Here is a 16,853-nt window from a genome sequence, read left to right on the forward strand (position 1 = left end):
TACTCTTCAGTGGCGAAGGGTAGAATTTTCCGAAATGGAAGCCGACACAAAATATTTATACTAATACTAATAATAATTAGATGCCACTATGCCATAAGTATTCATTATTTATTTATAAAAAATATAATTTATTTCAATAGTTTGCTTACATATATTAAAAAAGGGAAGCCGTCAGGAATCGGTTTATATGGACTCTTCGCTACTGCTACTTTTAATTCCGGAAAAAAATTCATGCTGGCGGAGCGACAAACAAAAGGTAGTACAATATAATTATATTACACCATAAGATGTTGCTACAAGCGGTATTCATAGTAATAACTTTTTAGTTCGTAATTTTGTCTCTCGCTTAGCTTTGGAGGGAAGTGTCTGTCCTTCTATTTGTTTAATTTTATTGCGGGTGATGACTAATTAGCGTTCCCCGAGACTTACCAATCTTTACCGCTCGGTGTTATAATATACGTGCCACTGTCCATCATGTGTTACAGGAGTTGCAGTGGATGGTGTGAGGGCAGAACAGTCGCGTAATCATGATTCAAATTGTCATAATTAAACATAGAAAATGAAAATGATTGTGCAATAAAACATTATTTTATTGCACATCCACAATATTCGCTCTTACCAAATCTATACTATTATATAAGCTGATGAGTTTGAACGCGCTAGTCTCAGGAACTGCTGGTTCGAATTGAAAAAGTCTTTTAGTATTGGATACCCCATTTATTGAGGAAGGGTACAGGCTATATATCATCACGCTATGACTAAAAGGAGCGGAGCATCAATAAATTATATCTTTACAACTAAAACATATCACCAAAAATCATTAGTATTCTCGAAGGAATTTACGAAATCGTCATTCGTGCTTGGAGCTACATCGTCAGTGGATTCATAGTTAGAAAGATCAAATTTATCTGCCAAGAATGTATCGGCGGCGTAAGTTGTGGCTCGTTCAGTTGAGAAAAAGCTTTCTATTTTGGAACGCGTGCTCGTTGTTTCATCCTTAACCGTTTCAGTTATCACTTCACTAGTTTTTTCTGTAGATTCTTTGCTGTCCACAGGTGTAGTTACTACAGGCACAATTCCTTTCATTTCAGGGTAGCAGTACCCATTATAGAAGAACCAGCCGTGTGGGCACAGGAAAATTTGTGGATAGAAGACTTGATCTTGACTTAAAAGGCATACGAAGTAGAAATTTGGACTGGCTGGCAAGACACCGTATGTACCCGCTTCCTTGCATTCTGGAATCGGGACTGGTCTTTCTTCACATTGACCGTTCCTTAATGGTATCTGGAATTAGATATAATTGTGTTCAAAGTTAACTGTTTAGTTCACGACTACCTTTAAATGGTTACAGTAAGGATTAAGAAATTCGTAATGCAAATACTACTTAGACAGCAGTGCCTTATTTTGAGACATGAAAGGATAATTTATATAATGTCCGGTAAGTATATTGGGTAATGGGTATATCGGTGTTTAAACTCAAAAAATAGTAGTTGCATATTACAGGTTGCAATTAAAAATCTATACTAATTTATACAGGGCCCTTATTTTCTATCCCGCACGTTATTTTAACAGTGCGTAACAAGCACGTAACACAGCGCATCATGTTTACGACTATAGAAATTTGGCTTACAGAATACCATTTCACGCACAATTCTCGAAAATAACATGACACGGCCGCGTTACGCGTTTAAACTATCATACAGAATAAGGCCCCAACTTAAGAATTTGAACGCGCTCAGTTTAGGAACTATTAAACTGATTTAGAATAATTTTTTTACTTATAGGAACCTACATTCCTTTGTGCTAAAGGATACTTTTTATCTCGAAAAAATATAAACCAAGATTTTTATCCCGGAAAAACTGCAACTCGCGGGCGGAGCTGCAAAAGCTAGTTAGAAATAAAAGCTGTAGGACTTAGAAATTTTACAAGACTTATTACCAAGTAGACCAACCCCCCTATTACGCTAATAGACAGCAGTAAAGAATATCTATCACCGAGTTCTGTTAAACCTACTTATGTTAAATCATACTATATTCGAATTTCTCTGGCAATGGAAAAACAATTAAACAGTGTAAATGGCATAGCATACGAACATAGTTTATGAACAATGAGGCTTACAGTGTCAATATAGACCTTACCGAGCATTGTGCGGTTTGCGGGTTGTATCCATAGTGTCTGGGACACAGAGCAACTCTGTGGTCCGCCGGCCGGCCGTCGGGTATGCCTTCTGGCGGCGAGCAAAGATGGAATTTCCTGCAGTCATAGGCATCAGGGAATATGCCTACCTGTGGAAAAAAAATTGAATTAATTCTTGCTGTGAGACGATACTTTTGATAAAGTTAACAGTCGTTAAGTACTAGCGACTTGATTTGATTGTCAATTCGTTATTGATGCAATGTAAATGTTTACAGTTATTTTTGCCACAGTTTAAGTCAGGGGTTACCATTTTTGCCACGCCACCCTGCTGTCTAAAATAGAAGTACCCACAGCCCCTTATCTTCAATACAAGGAAGAGGAAGTCAGGCTCGCCATGTATCATAACTAATATTATGGAAAACAATTTGTTATGCAATCCCTATGGATTACGGAGACTATTCTCTGGCTACCCCTATGGGATAGAGATGTGATACTATGTATGTATGTAATTTGTTATACTTTCATGCCTTTCTTCCTCAAACCGGTAGTCATGGAATTTTGCTTATACGTTGTCAGAGGTATAGAAGTTCATATGGTACCTTTAATTTAACAAAAGTTCTGTTCTCGAAGGGTGGAAATTGATTGACAATATCTACATGAACATCCCCTTTTACATGATGTCACGTCTCCCAAGAAGGGTGCGCTCCCCACTTTGAAAAGTAATGGTGTATGTACTTAATAGTAGATGAGGTATTTAGATGTACCTACGTTGTTTGGTTAACTTTATCTATATAACACAAGCTCTACTGAGACCAGTGCTGTTTTCAGACAATTAGTGCTAAATAAGCTTCATGGTAGATTTTATTCCGCCCGTGCTCGGTCTCCTGATGTCATTCAAGCAAAGTGTTTGGACAGTGACCACCTGTCGCTTACCAACGTGCTTATGAGCTTTTTTCAATAGTGGCCTTTCAGTCATATAGAAAATATAGCGATATTTTTGAATTATTATGTTTTCGTCTTCGTTCGTTAAATATTTTTATTAAGCTTTATTATTCTTGACGGATTGTATGAGGCCTATATCCAGCTGTGGGCAAAGATATAGACTGGTAATGATGATGACGATGATTCTCGATAAAGTAGGCTGATTGCAACTAACGCACGTTATACACGCAGGTAAATCTGTAGGTATCAGGCACAAATTGCATTCCGAGCAGTTTCGTATTGTTTTTAATAGAGAAACTTGTAATTGAACCCAGACCTTCACTGCTCAAGCACGTTACTACTGAGTCAATTATATATACTGAAACATATATTTATGAATGTGACAATAAATTGTAATAATAATTATTAATCTACAACTTGTAATAACAGCTTTAATATTTTTATCGAATTACGAAGTGACCTTTGGTTTTGAGATAGTGATCTTCTTCATGTTAAGGATTCGATTATTGGCCACGATCGACCCGCATTGAGATTGTAATTGTAACATTCATGAAGAGCTTTTAAATGTTATTGTCTTCAGATGTATATGTCGTGAGATTTGTGCAACTGATTGTGGATGGAAATTTAGTTGAATATATTTATATTCATTACAGAATCTTTGTTCTTTGTTCTAGTTATATTTATTTGCGGTACAACTAGAGCTGTGACAACAGACATATACTTAGTACTTTAATGCAAACAATAATCGTGAACAAAACTATAAGTATTTGTAATTATATGTGTGTAATTGTCATATTACAGTGTACACCTCTATTGGCCTTTATTTTCCTTGCCCTGACTTCGTGCTTTGGTTCTCTGTAAGAAATTACCTCGAGTAATAGAACCGCCAGTTGTACTTTAATTCTAAATAAATATACTATGTTTTTTTCTGAAATACATGTACAATAAATAAAAAATTGTATAAAATGCAAAACAACATAATAGTTAACAGACATGACCTTGCAAATACTGCGAAAAGACGAAGATCAGGTTAAATAAAGTTAAATGGCAGACTCTTACTTGTTCGCAACGATGTTGGAATTGTTGGCTGTCAGAGTCACACTCTGGCACCGGTTGCTGAGAACAGCCTCGTTGGTGAGCGTTGCAGGTTGTTCCAAAAGGACATTCTTCTAAAGGCAACTGGCAAGAAACATACAATTAATATATATTTAATACATTCTGTCGATTTTATTAGGGCTGTATAGATCTTTATATTTAGTTTTCTTTCTGTGAAATTCAGATTTAGATTTAGAGTTGCGATTATCACCTCAAACTCCGACTACCCCGACCACTAATGTGTTAAATAATATATTATGAGGATTTCTGACCTAAGCATCTATCTTTTATTACCTTTTACCTAGCTTCAAATAGATTTCACATCACAAATACTACGGGTATATTTGACGGTACAAAATCCCTCTCAACTTCAATATTAAAACTTTGGAACTTTTGTGGACAAATATGCGGATTGGAATTTGCATAACATACCTTGAGCCATCCGCCGGGTATCGGAACGCAGGTGACGGAATGCGTGCAGTTCTGGCACGCCATTCCCGGCTGTATGCAGATTCCTTCGACATCCAGCTCGCCGACGCCGTGCGAGATGCCCAGAGGTACTCCTGCCATGCGGTTACCGTTCACTGCGCCGCTCAAGTCGAAACAACTGGCCAACTGCGTATTTTATAATTTAAATTTAGAATTTGAATTGCTTGTTAATTTAAAAAGATTTTTTTTTTTTTAATCTGGTTTGTTTAAAAACTATATTCTAGTATTGAACATAATATTGGATATTGTCGACTAGGGAAATAAGATCCATGGTGACTAAAAGGATTTTTAAATCCTGTTTTGTAATATTTTCGGTTAGTTTTTCAAGATATTACACTAAATGTGAATAATTTTGTAAAATGTAAATAATTTTAAAATATGTAGATCATATGTTTCCTGCATATTATTTAAATGCAATAACTCTTCCAGTTAAAAATCTGAATTAATTTGCATACTTCTCATACGCATTTCAGGTAAGCTACTATTTTTCTAGGCACGAGAAAGTCACTAATCTGGATTTGATAGTAATTGCTAATTGTTTAGTAATAATGTCGACTAGGGGAGATTTATCTCTGTATAGTCACAAGATTTATACAGCCTAGTTTTACCAAGTTATACTGGCTGCAAGTATATACTGGCTGACTACAACATAACATAAGAGTATGTCACTAGGCGGGTTTCTCACTATATGTACGGTACTAGTAAACCATTAAACCTGCAACTTTCATATTATAGACAGCTTTACCCACGCCACCAGAGAAACTATCCATCTATATGTTCAAGTGTTAAAAGCATGTAGATTAACGCAGGTCCGTGATGGTTCCTAGGTCAGCCCGCAATTAGACAACCTGGTAGAGCTATAAGCTTATTCAACTTATAAGGGTGAATACTTACAATAGTCCAGGCACATATTAAAATTATTTTCGCCCACATTTTCTCACGTCTGATCAATAAACAATACGACAAATTACTAGCATGTTTTGTTTTGAAATGTTTAAAAAAACACAAGCCAGGTCACGGCTCCGTGACACTGTTATCATGTTTTGGCGATAAATAGTAGTATTCAACCGTAAGTACGACGTTGGGTGCAGATATTGACTCGTTCAGGGGCCAGGGTAAGGTTATTTTTAAAATCGCGAAAATTATATCAAGATCAAGTTCCGTAACCTAAATTGAAATCTGTATTTGTAAAAATAAGTCATATTCTTAAAATTTTGCCGGCTTGATAAAAGTTTAATAAAATTCAAAGTTTAATATAACCCGGCTTTAATGGTTGCCAGACCGACCTATTAGAAGCCTGCATCTAGCGGCTTCCTTTTCCTTTCTACCTTAATTTTCATATCTTTCTAGCATCCTTTTTTTATTTTTAATATGATAAAATACCCCCGTATTATATACTGTCCCACTGTTAGGCACGGGCCTCTCCTATTACTAAGAGTATTTGTTTTCTTTACTTATTGTCAAATAGTATGTGGGATTCTATGCTTCAATATGTTTACTTTAAAACATTGTAAAGATAACCTTAGTATGTGGTCACCGCCATGTGGACTAGAAAATGAGGTTATCGATTTTTCTATTTGTAAAATTTATTCTATTGGTACATTGACCAAGTTTCTTTAAGTCAATACTCGGAGTAGTATATCGCAACGCTTTAAAATATCACCAAATTGCAAATGCTTATGTAGTGTTTATGTAATTATAATATGTATTTTATGTATTTTGATAGTTACAATGTTACTTATATTGTATTTATAGTTATTATAGGTATTTTATATATACCTTCTTTCTCAATGTCTCATTATGTGATGAGATGTGATGCACCTACCTTGATTATCTCTGCACCATCCTAAGGTTGACTGGTAGAGAATGCCTATGGCATTAAGTCCGCCTGTATACATTTGTATATTAAGTGCAATAAATAAAAATTAAATGCCTACATACTTGAATTTTTCGAAACATTCTTTAGCGGACATTAAAAAGAAATTAACATACAACTACACAATATAATGAAATACAATACAACTATGATTCAACGAAATTGTGAATGTATGTTTAAATATAGACAATCTGAATATGTATATTATTTTCCTTACAATGTACCGCGTAATATTACATAAGAATGTTGATTCTAAAATTAACTCTTTATTTCATAGGGATTAAAGGAAACTACTCAACCAGTTTGTTAAAATACGAAATTTTACATTTCAAATTTTATATATATAAATCCAATATAAATAACATTGATTTCAGAGATGTTAATAATTCTAAATGTTTTTGTACCCAAACTCTGTATTAAATCTTTTTCTAACCAAACTCTTTGTATCATGGGAGAACTAACAAATATGCTAACCCAGTAATCCTAACGCTTTCTGTCTAACCTAGATTTACGTGGACGGTGGCACGGGCGACATATTGTAAAGAAGCAGATGTGACCGAATCGCCACAGTAATGATCGCTCGTAAGGGAGCAACAATATTAACTACATAAGGGATCCTAGCTGTTTCCTAGCTTTTTAAGAGCAGGAAAAGTTTTGTTGGAGAAGGATATCACGGTAACGACATATAGTTGTAATGTAATATTAGTAAAAAGAGAAATACCGATCCCCAAATTTAGATATACTCCTGGGACACAACACCAGCTTCGTAGATTATAAATGTACCTTAAACAAATAAATATAAAGATAAAAATGAGACGTATTAAACTATATCAACATTGTGAAAAACCTTATGTGCCTGATAAAATTTTATGAGCAAAGTGATAAATGTGGCAATTACATTTACCAACCAGGCGCGCAACATACGCAATTTTACGGGGAATTATTTTTCAGCACGTCTTTAATAAATGTCATGACATCAGGTGCAGTTTGGCGTCATGTAAGCGTCGATCATTTTGTAATAATAATCATGATTATGTTTTAAGGGAAAAATAATTATCCATATGTTAGAGTTGAGTTTGACTGTTGCCAATACATTTTAAATTAGGTCTAGGGGTAGATGTTAATGTTATTCAAATAGTAATAGGATCATAGACAAGCATATACATACACACACCTTTTTATAATTATGAAATATTAGGAACTAAAAAGATTCAGTACTTATATCAATCGAGCAACATATCATTTTCGTTCTAAGCGTAACCTATAATTTAATAAGTATAAAAGTTTAAACTTGAGTAATATATTATGTGACCTCTTCCATCTAATTTAATACATTTCACTGTACAGAAATATTCAGAATAATAACTGTTATTAATGTGACCGTGTCACCGCGTAAACTCTATTTATGATGATAAGTGGCTGTCCAATTTCCTCTAGAACAACTTTTGGCAGAATCTATTACAGAGCGTAAAGTTATTAAATGAATTCCTTTTGTACGCTCGAGGAAATGTGTTTAGTTTCGTTCAAAATTGGTATTCGAATAAGTTATTGGGCTAGCTACCCAATAACTTATTCGAATACCAATTTTATAAAAGACACGACATTACATTTGTTTCGTCTTCTATATTCTTTATTATTCTTATTATTTGTACCTACACTTTTAATAATGAATACAATATTTCTATATTGACTATCGAAATAAGAAACAGCAAATATTTTCGTAGTGAAACCATAACCATATGTCCGATAATGACTCCCGGATATCCACTTCCGAAACGATCTGCCAGCAAAAATTTGATGACACGCCAAAAACATTCGAATTTCTGCATTTTGGCACTTACCTCTTTGTGCTCCGCTTCCGTAAGAGTACAACCCTGATGGACGGTATCTTTAATGGAATCCGTCACGGCTCGTTAGCTTTTACGCTACACGCTAACGTTTCGCCAGTGTTTGTCACTTTTTAATAATATGTACGTATTTTTCGAACTGCATATTGGATTTACATCTAGGTGTGGCTTCGTTTCTCTCACGTGATACCTTCTTGGTATAAAAACCCATTGTAAATTGCCAAGATGAACAATATTATGTTTATCCAGGGCATGGTCTATTGGTGTACCAACACGTTTCGGTTTCGGTGTTATCTTCACAGACTTTTCCATTTATAATTTTATTGTATCATTTATTGTAGGGGATAGTATAATACCACGTAACTAACGCTGCTAATTATCACGTAAGGAACGAAAACAGCCAAATAGAGATTGATAAAATAGAAAGTAACCAGCGTCACTTTAATTTTAATACTTCTCTGGAAAACTTTTCCAGTCCCCTTACGCGGAATTTACCAATGCTAGTTACATGATATTGCAGTGTCCCGACGATACGTGATTCTATAGCACATATCGCTTACCATATGTCGACTAGGAGTTGAGAGCCCAAGGATCGGTCCTTACAAGCTTGTAATATTTACACAGCTCGAAAGGCAGATCAGTGGCAGAGAGAATACTATATGATCGAGCTGCATGTCAAAGAGGCTGTCTATTAGGTGCAACTAACGCTGCTCAAAGCAAGCCAAGAATGCCTTTCAGTTTTCTATAATAACATTAGCCATGTATTATAAACTGTCCCATTGCTGGGCACGGGTCATCTCTTCTTCTGAAGGGGTTTAGGCCTCAGTTTACCACGCTGGTCTAGCGCAGAGTTCACAAACCCTCAAAATTCTTATAAAGAACGTTTTGGTTATTTACGAACGAATCTTTAAATAGTCTAATATGCACTGAAACTTTACCATTCATGTAAATATGAGAATGAATATTTCTCGGCAGCGAAATTGTTTCTATGCTAAGAAAATAAGTTAAATTCTGATTGTACAATATAGTTGAAGAATTTAAAGAAATAACCGCAAAATTATTGTTTGTCTTAAGGTTATAGCTTAAGGTCCATTTTTCATACATTTTGTTTCACCTTTAATCTGGATAACTAAACAAGTATTGACAAGTAAAGAATTTAAATTCACGTCTAGTTAGTGATTAGTTCTCGCAGTTGAAAGAAAAACGTAAAAATAATTAATATGCATGGATATTTCGGCCTTTAAAATTTAATACGACGAAATTTTAAAGGCCGAAATATCCATGCATAATAATTATTTTTACGTTTTTCTTTCAACTGCGAGAACTAATCACTAACTAGACGTGAATTTAAATTCTTTACTTGTCAATACTTGTTTAGTTACCCAGATTAAAGGTGAAACAAAATGTATGAAAAATGGACCTTAAGCTATAACCTTAAAGTAACTTTGAATGTTAGATTCGAGATTATAATACATTAAGTATCTGTATACAAAAAAATCAATCGTTCAAGATTTCTATCAGATTCGGAGTAAAGGAAAAGTCTATACAGAAGTGGTTACGAAAACTGAGTGTGATCATTATATCTCTTACTCCTTCGGGATAAGAATAAAATATCATCTAATCATGATTTTGTATTTCATATTGTTGAGGCGTAGAACTGTTCATAAAGTTTGTTTAATGTATTGTAAATTGAGGAAAATGTGCCTTTAAGTATGACAGCTTTCGCTTTTATGACAACTATTATCTGTTTTTTGTCGTTTTGAATGGTTGTCTTTTCCTGTTATTTCTTCTTTATATTATAGGGCCTAACTCCGTTCCTATTCAAAGCTATTTCTAATAAAAAAAGTTAGAATGACATTTGTTGTAGAAATGGGAAATGTAATAACATATTTTTCAGGAATGAAGTTTAATAATAATTATAATTAGAGTGAACTATTTCTTGGGAGTAATAAATGTTTTATTCATATATTAGTTGTTTCATTTTAACGCCGAAGAGACTAAAAATGTAATGTATGATAGAAATTCATAAAAGTAACGTTTCTATGTCTAAAATTTCTAGACGTGGTTTGCTATAACTCTAGTTTCTATTAGATAATAATTTTACTTTATCACTTTGTTTAAAAAAACTTTATTACATTATATTAACTGTTTTTCATCTAGCTGCTAATGTCAGGTCTAATTGAAAAACAAGGCATCATCCGTAATACTCTCAATTTGATTACTTTTATTTTGAACCTTTCATCTTAATTTGATAGGTATTGGCGGTTTCTGTTATTTGATTACCTCAAACCATTTTACGCGTATCTCTCTAGTCCGTGAACTAAGGAAAGGAAGGAACTCTCTGCGAATGTAATAAGAAATGCTTTGATCGATGGTGTAATGGATTTGCGTTGTGGTCAAAGTTATAAGCAATTGGTTAAACAGTATTGATATATTTTGAATATATATATACGCGTTTACACGACTTCTAAAATCAATAAATGTGTTCTCAATAGACAGAAAATGATTAAAATTCTTTGAACATTGATAATTATATTTGTCACAACACAGAAAGAGTAATTCTTAGGTAAATAGCTTATAGAACGGGTGGCATCACGCAGGCGCATTAAGTATTTATATAAGTACAAATGCCATTAGACAATGTTTGGAAAACACGGGTTACTTTAAATTGATTTATACACGGAGAAATCGCTTTAAGATCCCACTTCGATCCGGTGAGCCAAGGCGGGTATGTCGGATTTACCGGCCAATTTTCCACGCCAGTGTATCGACTATAACCTTACTGTGGCTTTCTCCGACATATGACAGATGTCTGTTTGAAACTGCAAGGCAATACCATTGCTACGAAACAGACTCTTTGTCAAAGCACATAAGCTCGAGTTTTCAGGAGGACTTCAAGTCAGCAAACAAGAAGAACAGTAGCGAGGCAAGTATTGCCAATATTGCCAGCTCGGGATAGAAAAATCTCTTTATACGGGGAAAATGATCTACGATTTTTTTTAAACCCATTACACATTATTTATACTCACCTAATTTCTTGCATATATAATGTTATATATTTTTATTTACTTATTTTTGGCATGTTTTATCGCTTTCACTTCAACTTTGTAACGCAACCCTAAAGCGAATCTTTCACTTTTTCATTATGTCGATTTTTTTACTTCACGCCTTTTTTACCTTGAAATATGGTTTTCTTTGGAAGTTATATTTTTTTATCTAAAGTTTGTGTATTGTTATTTTTATTGTAATAATTCGTGAAGAAGATTCATGAATAATTCTTATTGAATTTAGAAACTTGTAAATTTAATAAATGATTTTCTACTTCTACATGGAAAAGTTTTTTTTTCGAATAACTACTCGAGTCTTACAGAATGTATTTTCATTTCAAATATTTTTTTTTAGAAGATTCGTTTTAATAGACAGTGGTGTGATTAGTTTTATGTCATTATTTTGATCGAAAAATGTATTGGTTTTTAATAGTTATGGGATTATTTATCATTTTAAAAGTTAATTCATTTGTAAGTCCTTTTATCACATTGAATTGTCGGCTCGTCTATATACGAACACAAAATTCATATTTAAATGGAGACGATATTCATATTTATTAGGATGAACACTTTAACATTTATTTTTACTCAACCGCAAATCACCATTAATGATTATACATACATATATGTATAATACACACTCATGCCTTTTATCACCGAAGGGGTAGGCACAACTAGTGAACCCACATTCCGGTAGGTTTTCCGTCCCCTGATGTGATAGAGAGTGAGCCACAAGTAAAAAACCCAATATCCCCGACTCGAGGATCGAACCTGAGACTTCACCACTGAAATCGTACCGTAATACAACTACGCTATAGAGGCACAAAAACAATTTTTACCCACCAGTGACTGAACGTTAAATCTCCATTTATGATTGATCGTACTAAATGCCGTTTCGTTGGAAATTCCCGACATATCCCGTACGGGATTTAGCTGTGCAAAATCGTCCCTTTTGTGGAAGTGCATCAAAGCTCTCGCGGCCGTACTATTTCCGCTTCCGGTTCACTAGTCACTGATCGTGACTGTCGCCATTGTGTAGAGTTTACGAATAATCCGGGACAGTCACTGAGTGTTATTTATGTATCTAAAATTATCATGGAATGTTGGAAACAACAATTGGAAATTGCTAGAGAAATTTCCAATGGGTTGTAAGAATTTAAAAAGATCTGTACAATTAACAGCAATATTTTTTTTATCAAATCTAAAAGGCATTAAATGACAAAGATATCGTATGAGCTAAAGAAAGAAATAAGAAAAATATTATCAGGATTATTTCATGATTAATAAAGATATCTCGACACACGTACAGTGAACCAAGCGAGGGTTGCGTGCTAACGCTTCTTGTCCTATATTGGACCCCTTTATTAATCGAGGGTACCTCATACTGAATACGTGTTGCTTTAAACCTATGTCGCTCTATTGAAATAGGGCATCTATTATGCAATGGTACCCTGTGTTTGGCTTAGTGCCGGCTTTCTAACGCTGAGGGGTTCAGTTAGTGCCTTCCGCCCTGAATGTTTATTGCTCATTGGTGGGTTACAGAGTTGATCAATTTGATATATATATTAAAAAAAAAATGGTCTTAACAGGCAAAAGAGTAAGCGATTCGCCTGATAATAAGCAGCATCTACCGCCCATAGACTGAAGGAATTCCAGAGGCACAGCGAAGCTGTTGCCTACTGGGAGGTGAGAACTGTTTTTAAACCTCGTTTAAAGAAGGACAAATTACTGGATGCGAGGAGTTCATTTCAAAGTCTCAGATAGATAGAGTGGTTTTAGAAACAAAAACTTGTATAGATAATATTCCTAATTAAATATGTATTAGTGAGCTTAGCAGACGTTGTCCAGTCGCAGACCGCCTTTTTACGTAGACCATATTTTATGTAAACTATCTTTCATCTTTTAGGCGTCAACAACAGCGCCACCTAACGGGTCCAAAATTATCCTATGATTTAAATTGGAACTAACTCCCCCCACACAATTTTTTTATTGACATCGATTATCAGGTGATTTTAGAGATTAGCATTTAAAAAACAAAATTTTCAAACAAGAATATAATACCCACATTGGCAATTTTCCTGTCTTATGCCGTTGATTCCCGTCTTACTTGTTTGGCAATGTAACTGGTTCCATTTAGGTCAAAAATTGAGTGTGGAATTGAATTTGCCAACCCAAATTATTTGATAGCGCTCTTCAATATGGTTTATGTATAACAAAGCATTTACATATTAAAACAACCGTTAATTGAAAAAAAATATAATGGTTACAAGAAATCAATTTATTTTCTGATGCTGATGGTAATGATAGTTGTAATGATGATTTATGAATGAGTACGCGGAATAGGGCGACATTAGTTAAACATATATATTTGACATTGCTCAAGATGAAAATAATTTGCTGACAATAACTTTAACAATCAATGTGGGTGTCCATAGATGCATTAGAGAGACATTATGATATTATTATTGTTGAATAATTTTTTTTAATGGTCGAATCTCTGCAGCTATTAAGAGTTCATTATCATCATTTGTAAATATAAATATTAAGTCCAAATGGTAGTGACCATTAGAAACAAAAATATACAATAACACAGTATAAATAAGCTCATAATATAGAAAACTGTATAATGTTATTGCATTCAGAATATGATTATAGAAATGTTTACCTTAAAAAGCTCTTTCCCTAATCACTAATTGTACATAAAAATAAACTGTTATATCCCTACAGATTTATGCATCTAATACAATTTGGATAATCCGCAATCACTTTCAACGAATAAACACCTCGAAATTATTCACGACGGAGACAAATTATAGGAAAGCTATCTGAAATACGGTACAGAAGCGTTCATTTTAAAACCAAATCAGTTTTGTTTTGGCAACATGGATGGAGTCGTGTTAGCCAAGTTAGTGGTAGCGGCTGATGTTAAAAGTTGGTCGACATGGTAACAGTGCGTGGATGTTTGACAGGCTTCCAATGCGAACTGCCGAAACTTTGAATTTCAAAATTAAACATTGAATCTGCATTGTGCAGGTTAAATTTAAATTCTGTATATTTGGTTTTTGCTTTGACAAATAGTTTTACAAAAGAATTAAGCTATTGAATGATTCAATTCTTATTTAATTGATATATGCTGGGATGTTTTTCTTTGTCGATTTTTGAATACCTCCGTTCTTGTTTCATCATCCATGAATAACGAATATTTGCATCAAAAGTCCCGGTTTTACTTTTTCATTACATTGTAGTTTGATGCTAATGTAGCGTGTGCGTGAGTGTATTTTTGACTGAAAATATTAATATAAACTGCTACGACAAATTGCCTTAGAGTAGTAGTAGGGGCATTAGGACGTGTCAAATTAAAATTACTTTTTATAGATATTTATTTTATTCCTAATTCAGACTTTTATATTTTTTTTATCTATAGTTTGAGTAATGCATGTATAAGATGCTAGTAGTAGCTATATAAGCGGCCGAAAGTATATAAGGCGTTAGAAATATATGGAGCGCATGATGTGTGTATGTCGCTCGTTCGCTTCTTCCATTTTTATTAATCTCATGCATTTCTGACGATTTAAGGTCCTTTTAACTCTATAAAGCGCCAGAAGTATATATGGCGTCGGAAATATGAAAAGACGCGTGAATGATATGAGGAGCGTGAAGTATATAAGTGTTTTATTTTTAAGCCTTTCTGATGCTTGATGATTATAATTAGCATATGCTATAATTGAATAAACTAATGAATCTCTTCTAGCCGAATTTCGACTATGGTGGCTAATCTCAATTGTGATCAGCCAGGTACGCAGGAGATATTATAGTGCACAACTTTGTGTGCGCAATACACAGGTGCACTATCTGTTCCTTCACTCACATAATCCGGTTAGGTGGTAATCTGACATGACCGGAGAGAGATCAGGCGCAGGACCAACGGCTTTACGTGCTTTCCGAGGCACGGGGGTATAACACCGTCAACTTCTTGACTTCGAGCTGCGTCTGAGTCATTTTTAAGATGGAAATCAGTCACCACTTTTTTCGATGTCTTAATTATATCAATAACGAGTAAGAAAACACAATCGATAAAATGTATTCTATCGAAAGTCATTTCTCATCTTAATTAATGTGTCAAAAGAATAGATTGCAGACTGTGATATAGGTAAGTGAATCTTAACTTCGATAAAATCCTACCAGGGTCGCATAAGTCCTAAAGGTTATTTGTACATTGACCTGTCAGGACTTATAACGCTAAATATATTTTATTAAGTGTTACACGTCAATTTACCAATCGTAATAATTCATGGAACAACGAAACCCTTTTTGTTTGCTTAAATATTGTATTCTCAGAAAGTAGAAAGTTATTTATATCGAACGATAAATCTTGCCGGTATTATCCGTTTACTGCCTTCGAATATTTTTACTTATGGGCTTAGAGATTTCTTCTAAGAGGGTTAATTTATACGTTTAAGTCAAAAGTTCTTTGCCGTTTACTTATATCGGCTTTCTGTATCACAGGGGCAGTAGACAAGATATTTATATACAATCGTTAACGTTAACATTATGTAAGAGAATGACATATCCTAGCGACAGACTTATCGATTGGTTATGTCATGTCCATATTATTTTTTTCCTTTAGCGTTACCGATTGTAAGATATATTGCTACGGTATGTATTATATTTTTATTATTAACAATTTATCCATTACATCAGTGCAGTTTTATTAATTTAGTTAGTATATTGATTACTTATTTTCTTTGCTACGCAGATATAGGAAAGGATATATAATCAGAATATTGCCAACTTCTTGTAAACGCATAGTTGTGAGGAATGATAGAGTTAGGACCAATTATTTATTAATTGGATTCTCTTGTTTTGTGGTCGTTGTATTGTCATGTAAATGTGTTTGTGGTTACACCTTGCAATTAGCGATACGCTATATAAAAATATCTAGTGAAATTAAATTTACGCGTACAAAATTATTTAGTTTGGAGTGATTTATAATAAGTAATATATAGAGTTATAACAGTTTACTTTCTCTCTTGTTCTTGAGTTCAAATAAAAGTTTGAAATTCGTATTTAGAATTAAATAAAAAAATATATTTATAAATTCAACAAAAAGTTTAATTTTATTTTATTTTTCTTTTTATCGTATCGCATAGTGAGAAACGGTTTGCTGTTTTGCACCTAAAAGTTGTTACACATCAGGTCGGGAATAAGTAAATTGAATGTTAGCATGTTACCTTTCACCTTTTACCTCGTAACAGTTAAATTGAATAAACTCTAATTCTAAACTATTGTATAATTCTTGTATATTCGAGGATCAAAGAAACTCGTTTTCAATTTTTACTCATGCATTGAATTTTCTTTGTAAGTTAGTTTAGTTTTGTAAACAGAATATTATGAGACCAGATATAATTGTAGGAAATTGT

The 16,853-nt window shown here is 33.8% G+C and overlaps 1 protein-coding gene across 1 annotated transcript; it reads right to left on the reverse strand.

Annotated features, from left to right (window-relative positions):
• Positions 1-696: 696 nt before the first annotated feature.
• LOC115441553 lies at positions 697-5,673 on the reverse strand. Its single transcript, XM_030166373.2, has 5 exons — positions 5,558-5,673; positions 4,607-4,789; positions 4,139-4,258; positions 2,140-2,286; positions 697-1,284 (listed from the first exon to the last, which is right to left on the reverse strand). The coding sequence occupies exons 1-5, from the start codon at positions 5,594-5,596 to the stop codon at positions 808-810; spliced, it is 966 nt and encodes a 321-aa protein (XP_030022233.1). The 5' UTR covers positions 5,597-5,673; the 3' UTR covers positions 697-807.
• Between the last annotated feature and the right edge of the window lie 11,180 nt (positions 5,674-16,853).

Source organism: Manduca sexta, chromosome 12 (genome assembly GCF_014839805.1).
Source record: "Manduca sexta isolate Smith_Timp_Sample1 chromosome 12, JHU_Msex_v1.0, whole genome shotgun sequence".
Taxonomy (NCBI): domain Eukaryota; kingdom Metazoa; phylum Arthropoda; class Insecta; order Lepidoptera; family Sphingidae; genus Manduca; species Manduca sexta.